At 43.3% G+C, this 13447-nt stretch overlaps 2 protein-coding genes across 2 annotated transcripts in view; both read right to left on the bottom strand.

Annotated features, from left to right (window-relative positions):
- The window catches only part of LSM11 (LSM11, U7 small nuclear RNA associated), a 15369-nt gene extending 12257 nt beyond the window's left edge, over positions 1-3112 (bottom strand). The window contains exon 1 of the mRNA XM_011947823.1: positions 3030-3112. Within this exon, the coding sequence (XP_011803213.1) occupies positions 3030-3112 (83 nt within the window). The remainder of the gene's footprint in view (positions 1-3029) is intronic.
- On the bottom strand, positions 2149-12676 carry THG1L (tRNA-histidine guanylyltransferase 1-like (S. cerevisiae)). The gene is made up of 6 exons (XM_011947684.1): positions 12367-12676; positions 11002-11178; positions 8748-8917; positions 7563-7651; positions 5533-5640; positions 2149-4216 (listed from the first exon to the last, which is right to left on the bottom strand). The coding sequence occupies exons 1-6, from the start codon at positions 12555-12557 to the stop codon at positions 4055-4057; spliced, it is 897 nt and encodes a 298-aa protein (XP_011803074.1). The 5' UTR covers positions 12558-12676; the 3' UTR covers positions 2149-4054.
- Positions 12677-13447: the final 771 nt, after the last annotated feature.

Here is a 13447-nt window from a genome sequence, read left to right as displayed (position 1 = left end):
GGCTCCGACCAGCCCGCGCCTCGCACCGCCTCCGCCCACGGCTGACAGGTTAACGCTGTCGGCTACTGCTTGACCTGCTCCAATGCAGTTTCCCCGTCTATATCATTACCACTTAGGGTGTTTGTTAATACTCCGGGTTCCCCGGGAATGAGCTCGGGATCGCATCCTAGCTTGAGCTGGCAGGAAACGTCTGGAGGAAGGCAATGAATGTCTCAATTTGCTTCCATGCTGAGTACTACTGATGGGGTGGGAAGAATAGCCTACCTGGGCTCAAAGTATTTAGCGTCTTTCTCATCTGAAATATGATATAAATAGTACCTACCTTATAGAACTGACCTCAGGATGGGGAGATACTGCCTACAGAGCTCATAATAGATGCATGTCGGCCAATACTGGGTGTCTGTCCTCCATTTCCGACACCCTGTGCATAAACAAATTTGCGCTTAGTATCAAAGAAAATTCATTATATCACTGTCTTTCTAAGCATTGCTAAGCAATTGGAAGAGACGACGATCCAGCTCTTGGAGGAAACTATGGAAAATTCACAAGACCTGATCATACCACTTGCTACTTTATAGTCTCAGTTCGGCAAAATATTTTTTGGTTGATTTTAAAATGACAGTCTACTCTACACGGAAGGCCCAGATACAACCTTCTCATCCATCAGAGCCAAAATGTTTCCACTCAGCTACAGGCCACACATCACTTGCCCATCACCACATTCTCGAACTGCCATCAACTAGTGTTCTCTGTACTAGTTGCTTTGTGTACATTTCAGTTTCTTAAGACTTAGAGAGGATGTCTCCAAGAGAATACTGGAGAGTACCTTAGAGAACAAGATGAAAATTAATACACAACTGTGAAATATACCTTGGGATGAATGCATACTACTGCAAAGATAAAACCATCAAGCAGGCCGGGTGCGGTGGCTCACGCCCATAATCCCAGCACTTTGGGAGGCCGAGGCAGGTGGATCACGAGGTCAGGAGTTCAAGACCAGCCTGGCCAAGATGGTGATACCCCGTCTCTACTAAAAATACAAAAAATTAGCCGGGCATGGTGGCACGCGCCTGTAATCCCGGCTACTCCGGAGGCTGAGGGAGAGAGTTGCTTAAACCTGGAGGAGCGGAGGTTGCAGTGAGCCGAGATTGCGCCATTGCACTCCAGCCTGGGTGACACAGCCAGACTCTGTCTCAAAAAAAAAAGAAGAAAAGAAAAAAAAACCTCAAGCACTGGCTTCTAATTAGTAGCAGTACAGGTTTCTTTATGGCACAGGTTTTGAACCCAGCTTATCACTTTATTCAGAACCCCCCGCCTGAATGAAAAACTTGAAGCTGCAGAACTGCTGGCAATTCAACAAATGAGTGCTCATCTCCACATCATATAACAAAACTGAGTGATAGCCTTTATAGTGTCATTTAAGACCCACAGAAAGCACGTTTCTCTAGGTGGTTTTCTTGAAAATTTGTACTCTAATGCCTACTTTTCTGTATTTTGATATAAAATGCTGTCATCTTACCATTAAGTTAAAATTGCCAATCAAGAGCTACATTATCTTACTTCCCACCCAGCCTGTCACAGTATACCGAGGGCCTTGCTGCCCAAGGTGCTGTATGTTGACAACCATACATATCAGAAGCCTTTGGGGCTAAAAATCGGATTACTGGCTGGGTGCAGTGGTTCATGCCTGTAATTCCAGCACTTTAGGAGGCTGAGGCAGGCGGATCACAAGGTCAGGAGTTCGAGACCAGCCTGGCCAATGTGGTGAAAACCCCCGTCTCTACTGAAAATACAAAAATTAGCCAGGCGTGGTGGTGCGTGCCTGTAGTCCCAGCTACTCAGGAGGCTAAGGCAGGAGAATCACTTGAACCCGAGAGGCAAAGGTTGCAGTGAGCTGACAAAGACTCCAAATCAAAAAAAAAAAAAAAAAATCAGATTGTTGCGCTTCAAACCTTCCTGGGGGCTGGGAGGAGCCAAAAATGTGCATTTTAAACAAGCATTCCAAGTAATTTTTTTTTTTTGCATCCAGAAGTTTGTGAACCACTGGTATGATGAGGGTATGGTATCCTGGGCTACCCGAAGATATATACAAAAGTTAGATTTCATATAGTGTATTTGTCTAAGAAAAATAAATGAAAAAGCAAGCCAAAGGAGTTGACATCTTTATTTCTTTCCTCAAAGATATTTTAGCAATTACCAAACAAGAACCGTATCTCCTCTTTCTGTGGAGTGAGAACAGGAAGGGAAAAAAATGGCATCAACAGATGGGTTGTCAATTAGTGAGGGATGAGGCCAGCAATCGCCCTTTCAAAAATACATTTTCTTCTTAGATGTAAATTCTGCAGTGCAAGACGAGGCACTGGGACATGGGTTGTTGCTTTTTTTTAAGATAGTTTTGCTCTGTCACCCAGGCTGGAGTGCAGTGGCATGATCTCAGCTCACTGCAAAATCCACCTACCAGGTTCAAGCAATTATCCTGCTCCAGCCTTCTGAGTAGCTGGTATTACAGGCACGTGCCACTACGCCCGGCTAATTTTTCTATTTTTAGTACAGACGGGGTTTTGCCATGCTGGACCTGGTGATCTACCCGCCTCAGCCTCCCAAAGTTCTGGGATTACAGGTGTGAGTCACCGTGCCCAGCCATGTCTTTTTTTTTTTTTTTTTGAGATGGAGTTTCGCTCTTGTTGCCCAGGCTGAAGTGCAATGGCACAATCTTGGCTTACCTCAACTTCCGCCTCCTGGGTTCAAATGCTTCTCCTGCCTCAACCTCCCGAGTAACTGGAATTGCAGGCATGCACCACCATGCCCAGCTAATTTTTTGTATTTTTAGTAGAGACAGGGTTTCTCCCCGTTGGTCAGGCTGGTCTCGAACTCCCAACCTCAGGTGATCTGCCTGCCTGGGCCTCCCAAGGTGCTGGGATTACATACATGAGCCACCGCACCCGGCCTCTTGATTCTCAATAGGGCCAAATAATCCTTTCCCTCCAAAATATAAAACCAGGACAAGAGAAAAATGTGAGTTCTCTCACCTATTCCCACTACCTTCCCCCTTCAGAGGCCAAGTTTGGCTGCATGTGATGATCCCTGCTGCTCTCTGCTGCTCCTCACCCATCTCCACTGACCCAACAGAAGGTGGCACTACTAACATTATGACTCCTCTGACACCTGCTACCTGTCGATTAGCAGAAACATGTTTACCCCTCTGCTCTTGAAATCAAATGTCATTTTTCTGATTACTTAGAGGCTATGTGAGAATCTTTTTATAGGAAAGTGACTTTTAAAACTGAAATATCTTGAGTACATGGGGTAAATGTTTTTTCATCCTCATTCACTCATTGTTTCTCTCATATATACACATAATTGTTTCTTCTTAGAAAGAGGTAAATGGCCTTGGAAACTATGCCCCTGGCTAGATGATAATCATGCTGACAACTCCATTAAATCAATCCACAGAACGTGTACGCAAGGACACTGAAGCCACTACTCATTTGTTCAGCCAAAGTTGTCAACTTGGCAATTAGCACAAAGCGCCGAGTCTTCCCTGCAATTCCTGAATTCAGAGGCATCATGCAGGCATTAACCCATATTTATCTTGAGGCCTGCCAAAGATGAATGCAAGTAGATGGGTGGCAGAGGTGAGATTTTCAGTCAGTGGGTTTTCTGGTTAAGAACAGGTGGGCGAGAGTTTGGGCTCCTCTTCTTTCATAGGTGAAAAGAACTGACAGGTTTTTACAAGATTTATGTCACTATCTAAAAATGATTCATTCTCCAAGGCATGAAATAGTTCTTGCTTTATAAAAATAGTACTGCGATTAAAAAAAAAGCACTTCTGCCAAAGGAACCATGTTCCCACACTGCAAACAAGGTGTTCTGCTTAAACAGAACAAGATACACCACCCCCATCCATCCCTTCCTTCCCTGTTCCCCTCCCAACATGAGCCGTGTAATTCGCACCAGTGTTCTGGGTGGTAGGGATACAGCCACCTAAGGCAAGGAGCCCTGGGAGGTGGGAGGCCTTGCATGGTTAAGCACACCAGAAATGAAGCGCAAAGGGTCAGCTGTCTTCATCTAGAATATCTGGATGTTCCTTCCAGAAAGCATCCCCAATGATATCGCAGTGCAAGGGCACTGGCTTCGTCCTGGTCCGGGTCACTGCCATCTTTTTTCCTTCCATTTCTGTTGGCAGCTTAATTTCTTTTGTCATCACTTCATTCACCTACAGGTAAAAATAAAGTAGTGACATTGTTAACTCAGGAGTGGGTTTGGGAGAGAAAAGATGTGGGGATAGTTAACTTTTTATCTTCATATACTTCTGACTGCCAGATTTGAGATATATATAGATATAAATATGTGTATATATATGCGCATATATGTATGTGTGTATATATACATATACATATAATCTCAGTATGCATGAAGTTCTTTATAATTAAAAATAATTTTAAAAAGGTTATGTTACCCAAGCATGGTGGCTCACGCCTGTAATCTCAGCACTTTGGGAGGCTGAGGCATGCAGATCATTTGAGGTCAGGAGTTCAAGATGAGCCTGGCCAACATGGTGAAACCTTGCCTCTACTAAAAATACAACAATTAGCCAGAAATCACTTGAACCCAGGAGGCGAAAGTTGTAGTGAGCCGAGATGGCACCACTGTACTCCGGCCTGAGCAACAGAGCAAGACTCTGTCTAAAAAAAAAAAAAAAGTTATACTACAGTGAAGCGATCTTAGGAACAAAGAAAGGATTCCATGTTCCTCATTAGCAATAACTATAGAATTAAAGGTGTTTCTTACCTTCCACCTGCATTAAGAGGTATCCAAGTCTGTACCAAAGAACAAATGTTTTGAAAAACTCAAAGAGCTGGAGTTGCCAGTGGAATGACTAGCTCTCAAGGTACTCCTTGGTACTTGAAAACATTCATTTCAGGGAAAAAAAAAAAAAAAAAAACTTCACATGGAAGGAAATAAATTTAGAGAAATCATTATGCCTAACAGCTGGTACAGAGAGAAAATATTGGTAAAATTAAGGATATAGGTAAATGTACAGACTTATTACAGAATATTAAGTATGAATGTCAAAGAAATCTCATGACATTTATGAAAACAACAAACCCTCATATACATCGTCTCTTAGTGCTTCACATTATACTTGTCGTGGGATGGAGAGACCATGTAATGGTATTATCCAGTGTGAAAGCATTTTTTAAGTATTTTATGAATGTACAAATCCTCATACCTGTACTGTATCCTTTTAAAAGGATTTTATTGGATACAGGGAAAGCTTATAACACAGAAAAATAAAGGCACTAATTCTAAAATTCTGTAATTCTACTTATGTATGGGAGATTTTGGACCACTACTGACAAAATGTAATTAAAAATAAGAATCTATGGCCTCTCCTCTTGGAAAGGATCTGGTTTGCGTTAGCAACTGGAGTCACATCAGCATACAGGCAGCAAAGACGGCACAGCTTGGAATGGGCACAGGCTCTCTTTTTTCCTGACTTCCATTTTTCTTTGAACATAACAGCATTACCTTCTGCCATATCAACACAGTCCCTTTCCTATACATCAGCGGCTCATTATTATAGTTGATGTTGAATTCAGAAAACAAAATCTCATTCTTGTCTGCTGCAAGAGTTCCCTGAGGAAATAAAAATAGATATTAAAAGCTCTGCCTGTCTTCTTTCTCCCCTAATGCTACCATCCATTAGACCCACAACCTAAATTTCCACAATCAAGAAGTGGAAGGATTTTATCAAACATCTTATAGTTACTAGTGAATTTTCATCTTAAGGGCAATTCTGATCTTATTTAGATAAAATTCTCTCCTATACCAAACACTGGCTTCACAGGTCAAGACTGAAAGGGAGTGGGGGGAAGTGATACTGAGTACATATTATATATTTGGGCCAGTAAAACTTAAAAAGGTTATAAAAATTGCCCAAGGTTAAAAGGTTGTCCTTATTCTTCTACAAAGAATCAAAATCTGAACTTAACTCTTCCAAACCTGGATATACCTACCAGTGTGCCTTTTTTTTGAGACAAAGTCTCACTCTGTCGCCCAGGCTGGAGTGCAGTGGCACAATCTCAGCTCACTGCAACCTCCACCTCCCAGGTTCAAGCAATTCTCATGCCTCAGCCTCCTGAGTCGATGGATTACAGGCGTATGCCACCATACCCGGCTAATTTTTGTAGAGAAGCAGTCTCACTACGTTGGCCAGGCTGGTCTCGAACTCCTGACATCAGGTGATCCGCCCACCTTGGCCTCCTCAAAGTGCTGGGATTACAGGCGTGAACCCCCATGCCAGGCCCCAGTATTCCTATTATTGTTATATAAAAATCTCTATCATTACTATTATTAAAAATGACAACCGTTTACTGAGCAATTATAATGTACCAGGCATTGTATTAGTAACTGTTACAGCTGGGCACAGTGGCATGTACCTGTAATCCCAGCTACTTGGGAGGCTGAGGTGGGAGGACTGCTGGAGCCCAGGAGTTCAAGAACAGCCTGCGGAAAACAGCGAGAACCCATCTCAAAAAATAAATAAATAGATAAAATAAAATACATATAAAAGATCTGTTACAACACATAACCTCATTTCACAGTCATCCTACAAGTAGCACTGTTATAACAAAAACCAGTATTTATTAAGCACTTACAAGGTGCTTCATACTATCCTGTTTTACATGCATCATGCCATTTAATTCTCACCATAAACCTATGAGGTAGAAACTACTATTTTCTACATTTTACCTATAAAGAACTGAGGCAGAGAAGATAAAATTATACAGAAGCATGATATGAGTAGTTGTCATAACATTTATGAAAGTAACAAACTCAGCACGAGCTCTTCCCATACACAGAGGTCATAAACCCAAGAAACTACAGGTGCCCAGCAGGGAAAACTGCAATGAGGGAAGAGGCCTGGTGGGACTGACAAAAAGTCAGTGCTGGCTGGGTGTGGTGGCTCACGCCTGTAATCCCAGCACTCTGGGAGGCCTGAGATCACTTGAGGTCAGGAGTTTGAGACCAGCCTGGCCAACATGGTGAAACCCTGTCTCTACTAAAAATACAAAAATTAGCTGGCTGTGGTGGCGTGCACCTGTAATCCCAGCTACACGGGAGGCTGAGGCACGAGAACCGTTTGAGCACAGGAGGCAGAGGTTGCAGTGAGCTGAGATCACACCACTGTACTCCAGCCTGGGCAACAGAGTGAAACTGTGTCTCAAAAAAAAAAAAAAGTTGGTTCTGAAGACGCCAGTCATACAGTCATACACGGCTCCAGGCAAGTGTTAGCACGTGGGAATGCAGAGCCAGTGTCCTCAATTCCATTTCCACCAAGAACACAAAGGCTCAGGGAGAAGTAGTAATTCATCCAGGATTACAGATCAAGCAGGCAGCAGAACTGCTCCTATTATGATTTTTATATCCTTTCAAAACAAAGCTGTAAAGGGATCTTAAAAAAAAAGAAAAAGCGTAAAGTTAACATAAAAAAAGTTATGGGAGAGTCTACAGCGAACTGTCCCCAGTTATGTATTAATGTAGTTAGATCTTTATACCTGTAATCTTCCTTGGGCTTGTACTGGTGTTAGTCCAGATTGCTGTATCAGTGCCCAGAAAACTGTATTATAAAGATTATTGATGTGACCTGTGAGAACAAAATAGTAACGTTTAAATGCATAAAATATTTATTCAATATTCATTCTTCAAGGAATACTAGAGCCCTGACCCTCTCCTCTTTCAAAGTAAAGAGATCTCAGAGACATTTACTGACTTGCCCGAAGTCCTACACAGGGAACATGGAGGGAAGGAGCAGGAGGAAAAAAACTTCATCCCTAACAACAGTTTTATTTGGTCATTTTAGATATACATTATACAAATCTGTTAACTTGTGTGTTAATCCTAGGAATACTTTAGAAGTTATTTGATTTATATTATTCCAATCTCTTTTCCAGTTCTTTTGGAAAAATCAAACTAGAACAAGCAAGTAAAAGTCTCACAAACATCATCACAGTCACATAAGGCAAGGGTCACAATTCAAATACCCACTGAGGCTGGCATGAACATAAATGTGTAAAGCAGTGGGAGACCCCAGAGGAACAACAGGGAATGGCAGAGACTATGGCACACTAGCATTTGTGTGCGTGTGAGTGTGCGTGTGTGTGTAAAGGTAGTGGCCACTGCACAGGCTCTGTCCAGTACTAAGAATGCAGATCCAGTATTGCCACATCTGATTTTTTTAAAAAATAGAGGTAAGGCGGCCGGGTGTGGTGGCTCCTGCCTATAATCCCAGCACTTTGGGAGGCCAAGGCGGGTGGATCACCTGAGGTCAGGAGTTCAAGACCAGCCTGACCAACATGGAGAAACCCCATTTCTACTAAAAAATACAAAATTAGCTGGGCATGGTGGCACATGCCTGTAATCCCAGCTACTCAGGAGGCTGAGGCAGAAGAATCCTATGAACCCAGGAGGTGGAGGTTGCAGTGAGCCGAGATTGCACCACTGCACTCCAGCCTGGGCAACAAGAGTGAAACTCTGTCTTAAAAAGAAAAAAACAGAGATAAGGAGTTTTTACATAAAATTTAATTTTTCAAATACTTTAATTGAAAAAATACTTACATACTGCATTCTCTACAAAGTATATGTCAAAACAAAGTATATGCGAGCCAATCCTGTATGATATCAACACCTGTACGGCATGGAATTGGTGGTTTAACTACACGTGTTTATTTGGTGCCACTCACAATCTGCTTGTCGCCAGCTGAGGTAGTCCTTTAAGGTCTGGTTGCTGGGATACACCACGACTCTTCCATCAAAGCCTGGGGGATACAGAAGGGGCTGGTCCTCAAAGTAATCCCGCCAATAAAACACATAGCTGGAGGCGAACTGGGAGGCCACGTGAGTCATGAACTTACTTGAAAATGTAACGCACATTGGGTGGAGCAAGAAAAAGAAAAATACATGGAATTAATTCAACACCCTGATAAGACCTGTGGGTACCACAGAGAGATAACACAAACTGCCCAGAAAGCCAGGAGATAAAATGCATTTGGCTAAGAAACACCATTTTAATACCTTGGTTTTGTGTTTTGTTTTTTTCTTCTTTTTTTAGGACAGAGTCTTGCTCTGTTGCCTGGGCTGGAGTGCAATAGTGCCATCTTGGCTCACGGCAACCTCCACCTCCTGGGTTCAAGTGATTCTACTGCCTCAGACTCCTGAGTAGCTGGGATTACAGGCGCAGGCCACTGCGCCAAGCTAATTTTTGTATTTTTAGTAGAGATGGGGTTTCACCACGTTGGCCAAGCTGGTCTCAAACTTCTGACCTCAAGTCATCTGCCTGCCTCGGCCTCCCAAAGTGCTGGGATTACAGGCATGAGTCATCACGCCCGGCCAGTTACATATTTTAAATGCAGCCTGTCTCTCCTTCCAGTTCTATTCAGTAATCTACTGATACTAAATTTTTCCCTATCGGATGTGATACGAATTTATGATTCAAGGGGTATTTTTTTATTTTATTTTATTTTTTAAAAAATGGAATCTCCATCCTGGCTAATATGGTGAAATCCCATCTCTACTAAAAAAAAAAACCAAAAAACAAAAAACTAGCCAGGCGAGGTGGCGGACGCCTGTAGTCCCAGCTACTCGGGAGGCTGAGGCAGGAGAATGGCGTGAACCCAGGAGGCGGAGCTTGCAGTGAGCTGAGATCCGGCCACTGCACTCCAGCCTGGGTGACAGAGCGAGACTCCGTCTCAAAAAAAAAAAAAAAAAAAAAGATGGAATCTCTCCGTCCCCCAGGCTGGGGTGCATTGGCACAATCATAGCACACTGCTGCCTCAAATCCCTTGGCTCAAGGGATCCTTCTGCCTCAACCTCTTGAGTAGCTGGGAATATAAGCACATGCCACTAAGCCTGGCTAATTTTTAAATTTTTTGTAGAGATGAGGTCTCACCATCTTGCCCAGGCTGTCTCAACCTTCTGGGCTCAAGTAATCCTCTCCCTCGCCCTCTCAAAGTGTTCGGATTACAGGTGTGAACTACCATGCCTGACCTGTTTGTGTTTACAGTCATGGAAGGAGGGAAACCATTGTTGTAAAAAAAAATGCCAATTCAGGCTGGGGATGGTGGCTCACGTCTGTAATCCTAGCACTTCAAGAGGCCAAGGCAGGAGAATTGCTTGAGGCCAGGAGTTTGAGACCAGCCTGGGCAACACAGAGAGATCCCACCTCTATTAAAAAAAGAAAGAAAAACCAATTCATTGTATGATTTATTTCCCATACAGCGTTTCAAAATACTGCCAAATCAAATATCAGATTTATCTATTTTATAATGAGATCCCCCTTAAGGAACAGTGTAATGCAATGCATGTAGAGACTATCACTGGCTAAAGCCAACCTATGAATTGTGAATATTACATTCTTTTTTTTTTTTTCTTTTTTTTTTTTTTTGAGACGGAGTCTCGCTCTGTCACCCAGGCTGGAGTGCTGTGGCCGGATCTCAGCTCACTGCAAGCTCCGCTTCCCGGGTTCACGCCATTCTCCTGCCTCAGCCTCCCGAGTAGTTGGGACTACAGGCGCCGCCACCTCGCCCGGCTAGTTTTTTGTATTTTTAGTAGAGATGGGGTTTCACCATGTTAGCCAGGATGGTCTCGATCTCCTGACCTCGTGATCCACCCGTCTCGGCCTCCCAAAGTGCTGGGATTACAGGCTTGAGCCGTGAATATTACATTCTTATGGTCTCTGTTTCTAATCTTAATGTTCAATGCCAAGTCACTCTAGAAACTAATCTTATGGGGCATGTGGGGGAAGAATCAGATAAAGAGTCACACAGAATGCTCAGCTATCAGATGGAAGTACAACAATCTAAACAGGAAATATACATGCACTCTGCAGTTACAAATACTGCAGACAACATCTGTAGCCTGTAAGTCTGCGATTAAGATAAACAAAGCCAAATGCTGGTAGGAAATATTCTGAAGAAAGGAGGAAGGTCATGGAATTACCTGGCTCTTCTTTTAAACCAATTGGTTTTCCGCTTGAACACAAAGCTGTACTCATCACTCTGTCCATATGCAATCACAATATCCTCTAGTTCTTCCATCACAGTCTGGGCACATTTGGTCATCAGGTGGAGAGCACGGCTGTCATTAGGTTTTGCAAAGTTGTGCTTCTCAGCAAACCTTCGTAGGGGTAAGAGAAAAGGGAAGAAAGCATGGATGGAAGCGTGTCATTAACAACAAGCTCTGTTGCTAGATAACAGAGGCTGTTTGGAGGAAGATAATGTAACAGCACTGTGAACCCAAACACTCAACTAGCCACAACCTGATCCATTTCCTTAAGAACTTCGTTTTTTTCCTGCCCTGAAATTGAGAAAAACAGACATAAATGCTAAGCCTCAACTCTCCTTTCTATGAAATGGGAATAAAAGAGTATTTACCTCATTGAGTTGTCCTGGAGATTAGGGGGGAAGATAAAAGCAATCATACCTAGCTCCTAGTAAGTGCTCAATAAATGTTAGTTATAATGATCATTAATAATGCAGCCCTTTTTAAAAATTAAATTCCCATCTTTCTGTTATATTTCTTTCTCCCCCTCCCTCTTTTTCTGAGACAGGGTCTTGCTCTGTCACCCAAGCTGGAGTGCAATGGTCCGATCACGGCTCACTGCAGCCTTGACCTCCCAGGCTCAAGCGATCCTCCCACCTCAGCCTCCCGAGCAGCTGGGACTATAGGTGTGCACCACTGTGCCCGGCAAATTATAATTTTTTTTTCTTTTTCTTTCTTTCTCTCTCTCTCTCTGTTTTTGTAGTGGCGGAGTTTCAGAAACAACAACAACAACAACAAAAACCTGGTCTTCAACTCCTGGCCTTTAGTGATCCTCCTGCCTTCCGCGCCCAGCCTTCTCTTTTTTTCTGACTGTTGAAAATAGTCCATGTGGCCTGTTACTGATAATGAAGCACAGACATAAGCATTGCCCACAAGCAAGGCTTACACAGACTTCTGAACAGTCAACATTCAAAGATATCTAACAGAAGGCTAGGCGATTGGCTTAAGAGCTTAAATACTGTGCATGAGAGTGACTTTTAAAAACATGTTCTTGCTAACAGGTCTCTGTTCACTTAACACGGGCACTCCAAGCCAGATCCTCATCAGGGGAGCACGTCGCCCATTCAATTACGCTAACAGCCAGCGTTCAAGCACTGTCCTAGCCAACACGCAGGGCGGGGCGATGCTCCATGCTGCGCACTCATTGGCTACCGCGTTACCCTGGTAACCGTGACAGGGGCGGCCCTGAGGATTTGGAAGAGTAGAAACCGGATTCCCCAGAAGCGCTAGCGCACCGCGACCCTCCGGGCCGAGCTCGCTCACCTATGGAAATTTCTGCCGTCCAGCCGCACTACCACCCAGCAGTGGGCCAGGCAGGTGTCGTCAGCCTCGAAGTCCCTCACGTATTCGAACTTGCTTTTTGCCATGGTGGCCCCCAGTCTCAGGCACCGTCTCAGAGTGATGGAAGTAGTGGCCAAGTAATCGTGAACCTTAACTTTACAGGCGGCCCACATTCTCCACGCGGAAGGGAAAGAGCCAGATAGCCCCGCCCCGGAAGTGTTCTCTTCGCGGCCGCTCTAGCCATAGGGCGGTCATAGTCTCTCTCGCCTCTCCCTGTAGTTCTTAACCTCCCCGGGGAAGAGGGTGGAGGTTTAGGTTCCTCCTTTAGCACTTCCCACGCCTGCTTCTTCCTCCTCCCGTCCTGCGGCAAATCACTCTCACGAGGTTTTCAAAAATTATTTTTTATCTGCTGGTCTTGACTCACTAGCGAAAGCAATCAGTGTCCCCGTTAGTGCCCAGATCAAAATCATACCCCTACCTAAGAAAAAAAAAGTTCTTTTTCTGACGTTTGAAGGTGTAGCTGTGATATATCCCCTTTTCTTAGTGGCATTTATTAACTCGTTCTAGAAAATCTGGAATACACCAAAAGTACAGTTAAGAAAATTAACACTTTGTTTCTCCATCTTCCCCCTCAAAGCATTGTGAATGATTCCTTTCAGTCTTTTTTCTTTTTGTGTATGTAGGTTTACATACGAAATGCACAAGATTGGAATTATTCGCCTATACAATGTTTATATATTTTCCACTCAGCTTGAGCATTTGCCAATATCAATTATTCCATAGTGTGATTTTTAAAAGAAAAATGAACTCAATATTCCAACATATGGGTATACTACATTTATTCAACTTTTTCACCATTAAATAATCACAGAAGCAGTGTTTGATATCTTGTTGCTGGTGGATAATAGTAACAATAACATCCTAATATTTATGTCATATTTTGTGATTTACAAAGCACTTTCAAATTCATTACCTACTTTTTTTTTTTTTTTTTCATCCTCAAGAAAGATATTCAGGCCAGGCGCAGTGGCTCACGCCTGTAATCCTAGCACTTTGGGAGGCA

The sequence above is a fragment of the Colobus angolensis genome, unplaced genomic scaffold (assembly GCF_000951035.1).
Source record: "Colobus angolensis palliatus isolate OR3802 unplaced genomic scaffold, Cang.pa_1.0 Scaffold27, whole genome shotgun sequence".
Taxonomy (NCBI): Eukaryota; Metazoa; Chordata; class Mammalia; order Primates; family Cercopithecidae; genus Colobus; species Colobus angolensis.
This window is presented reverse-complemented; position numbering and strand designations above follow the sequence as displayed.

What these genes read in the sequence shown, in the direction of transcription:
- THG1L (XM_011947684.1), bottom strand. Translation starts at nt 12,557, where the DNA reads ATGTGGGCCGCCTGTAAAGTTAAGGTTCACGATTACTTGGCCACTACT. An exon ending in CAGCTGGCGACAAGCAGATT is followed by an intron (nt 7,652 to 8,747) that starts GTGAGTGGCACC and finishes TTGTTCTCACAG; the next exon opens with GTCACATCAATAATCTTTAT. An exon ending in CTGTGTTGATATGGCAGAAG is followed by an intron (nt 4,217 to 5,532) that starts GTAATGCTGTTA and finishes TTTTACCTGTAG; the next exon opens with GTGAATGAAGTGATGACAAA.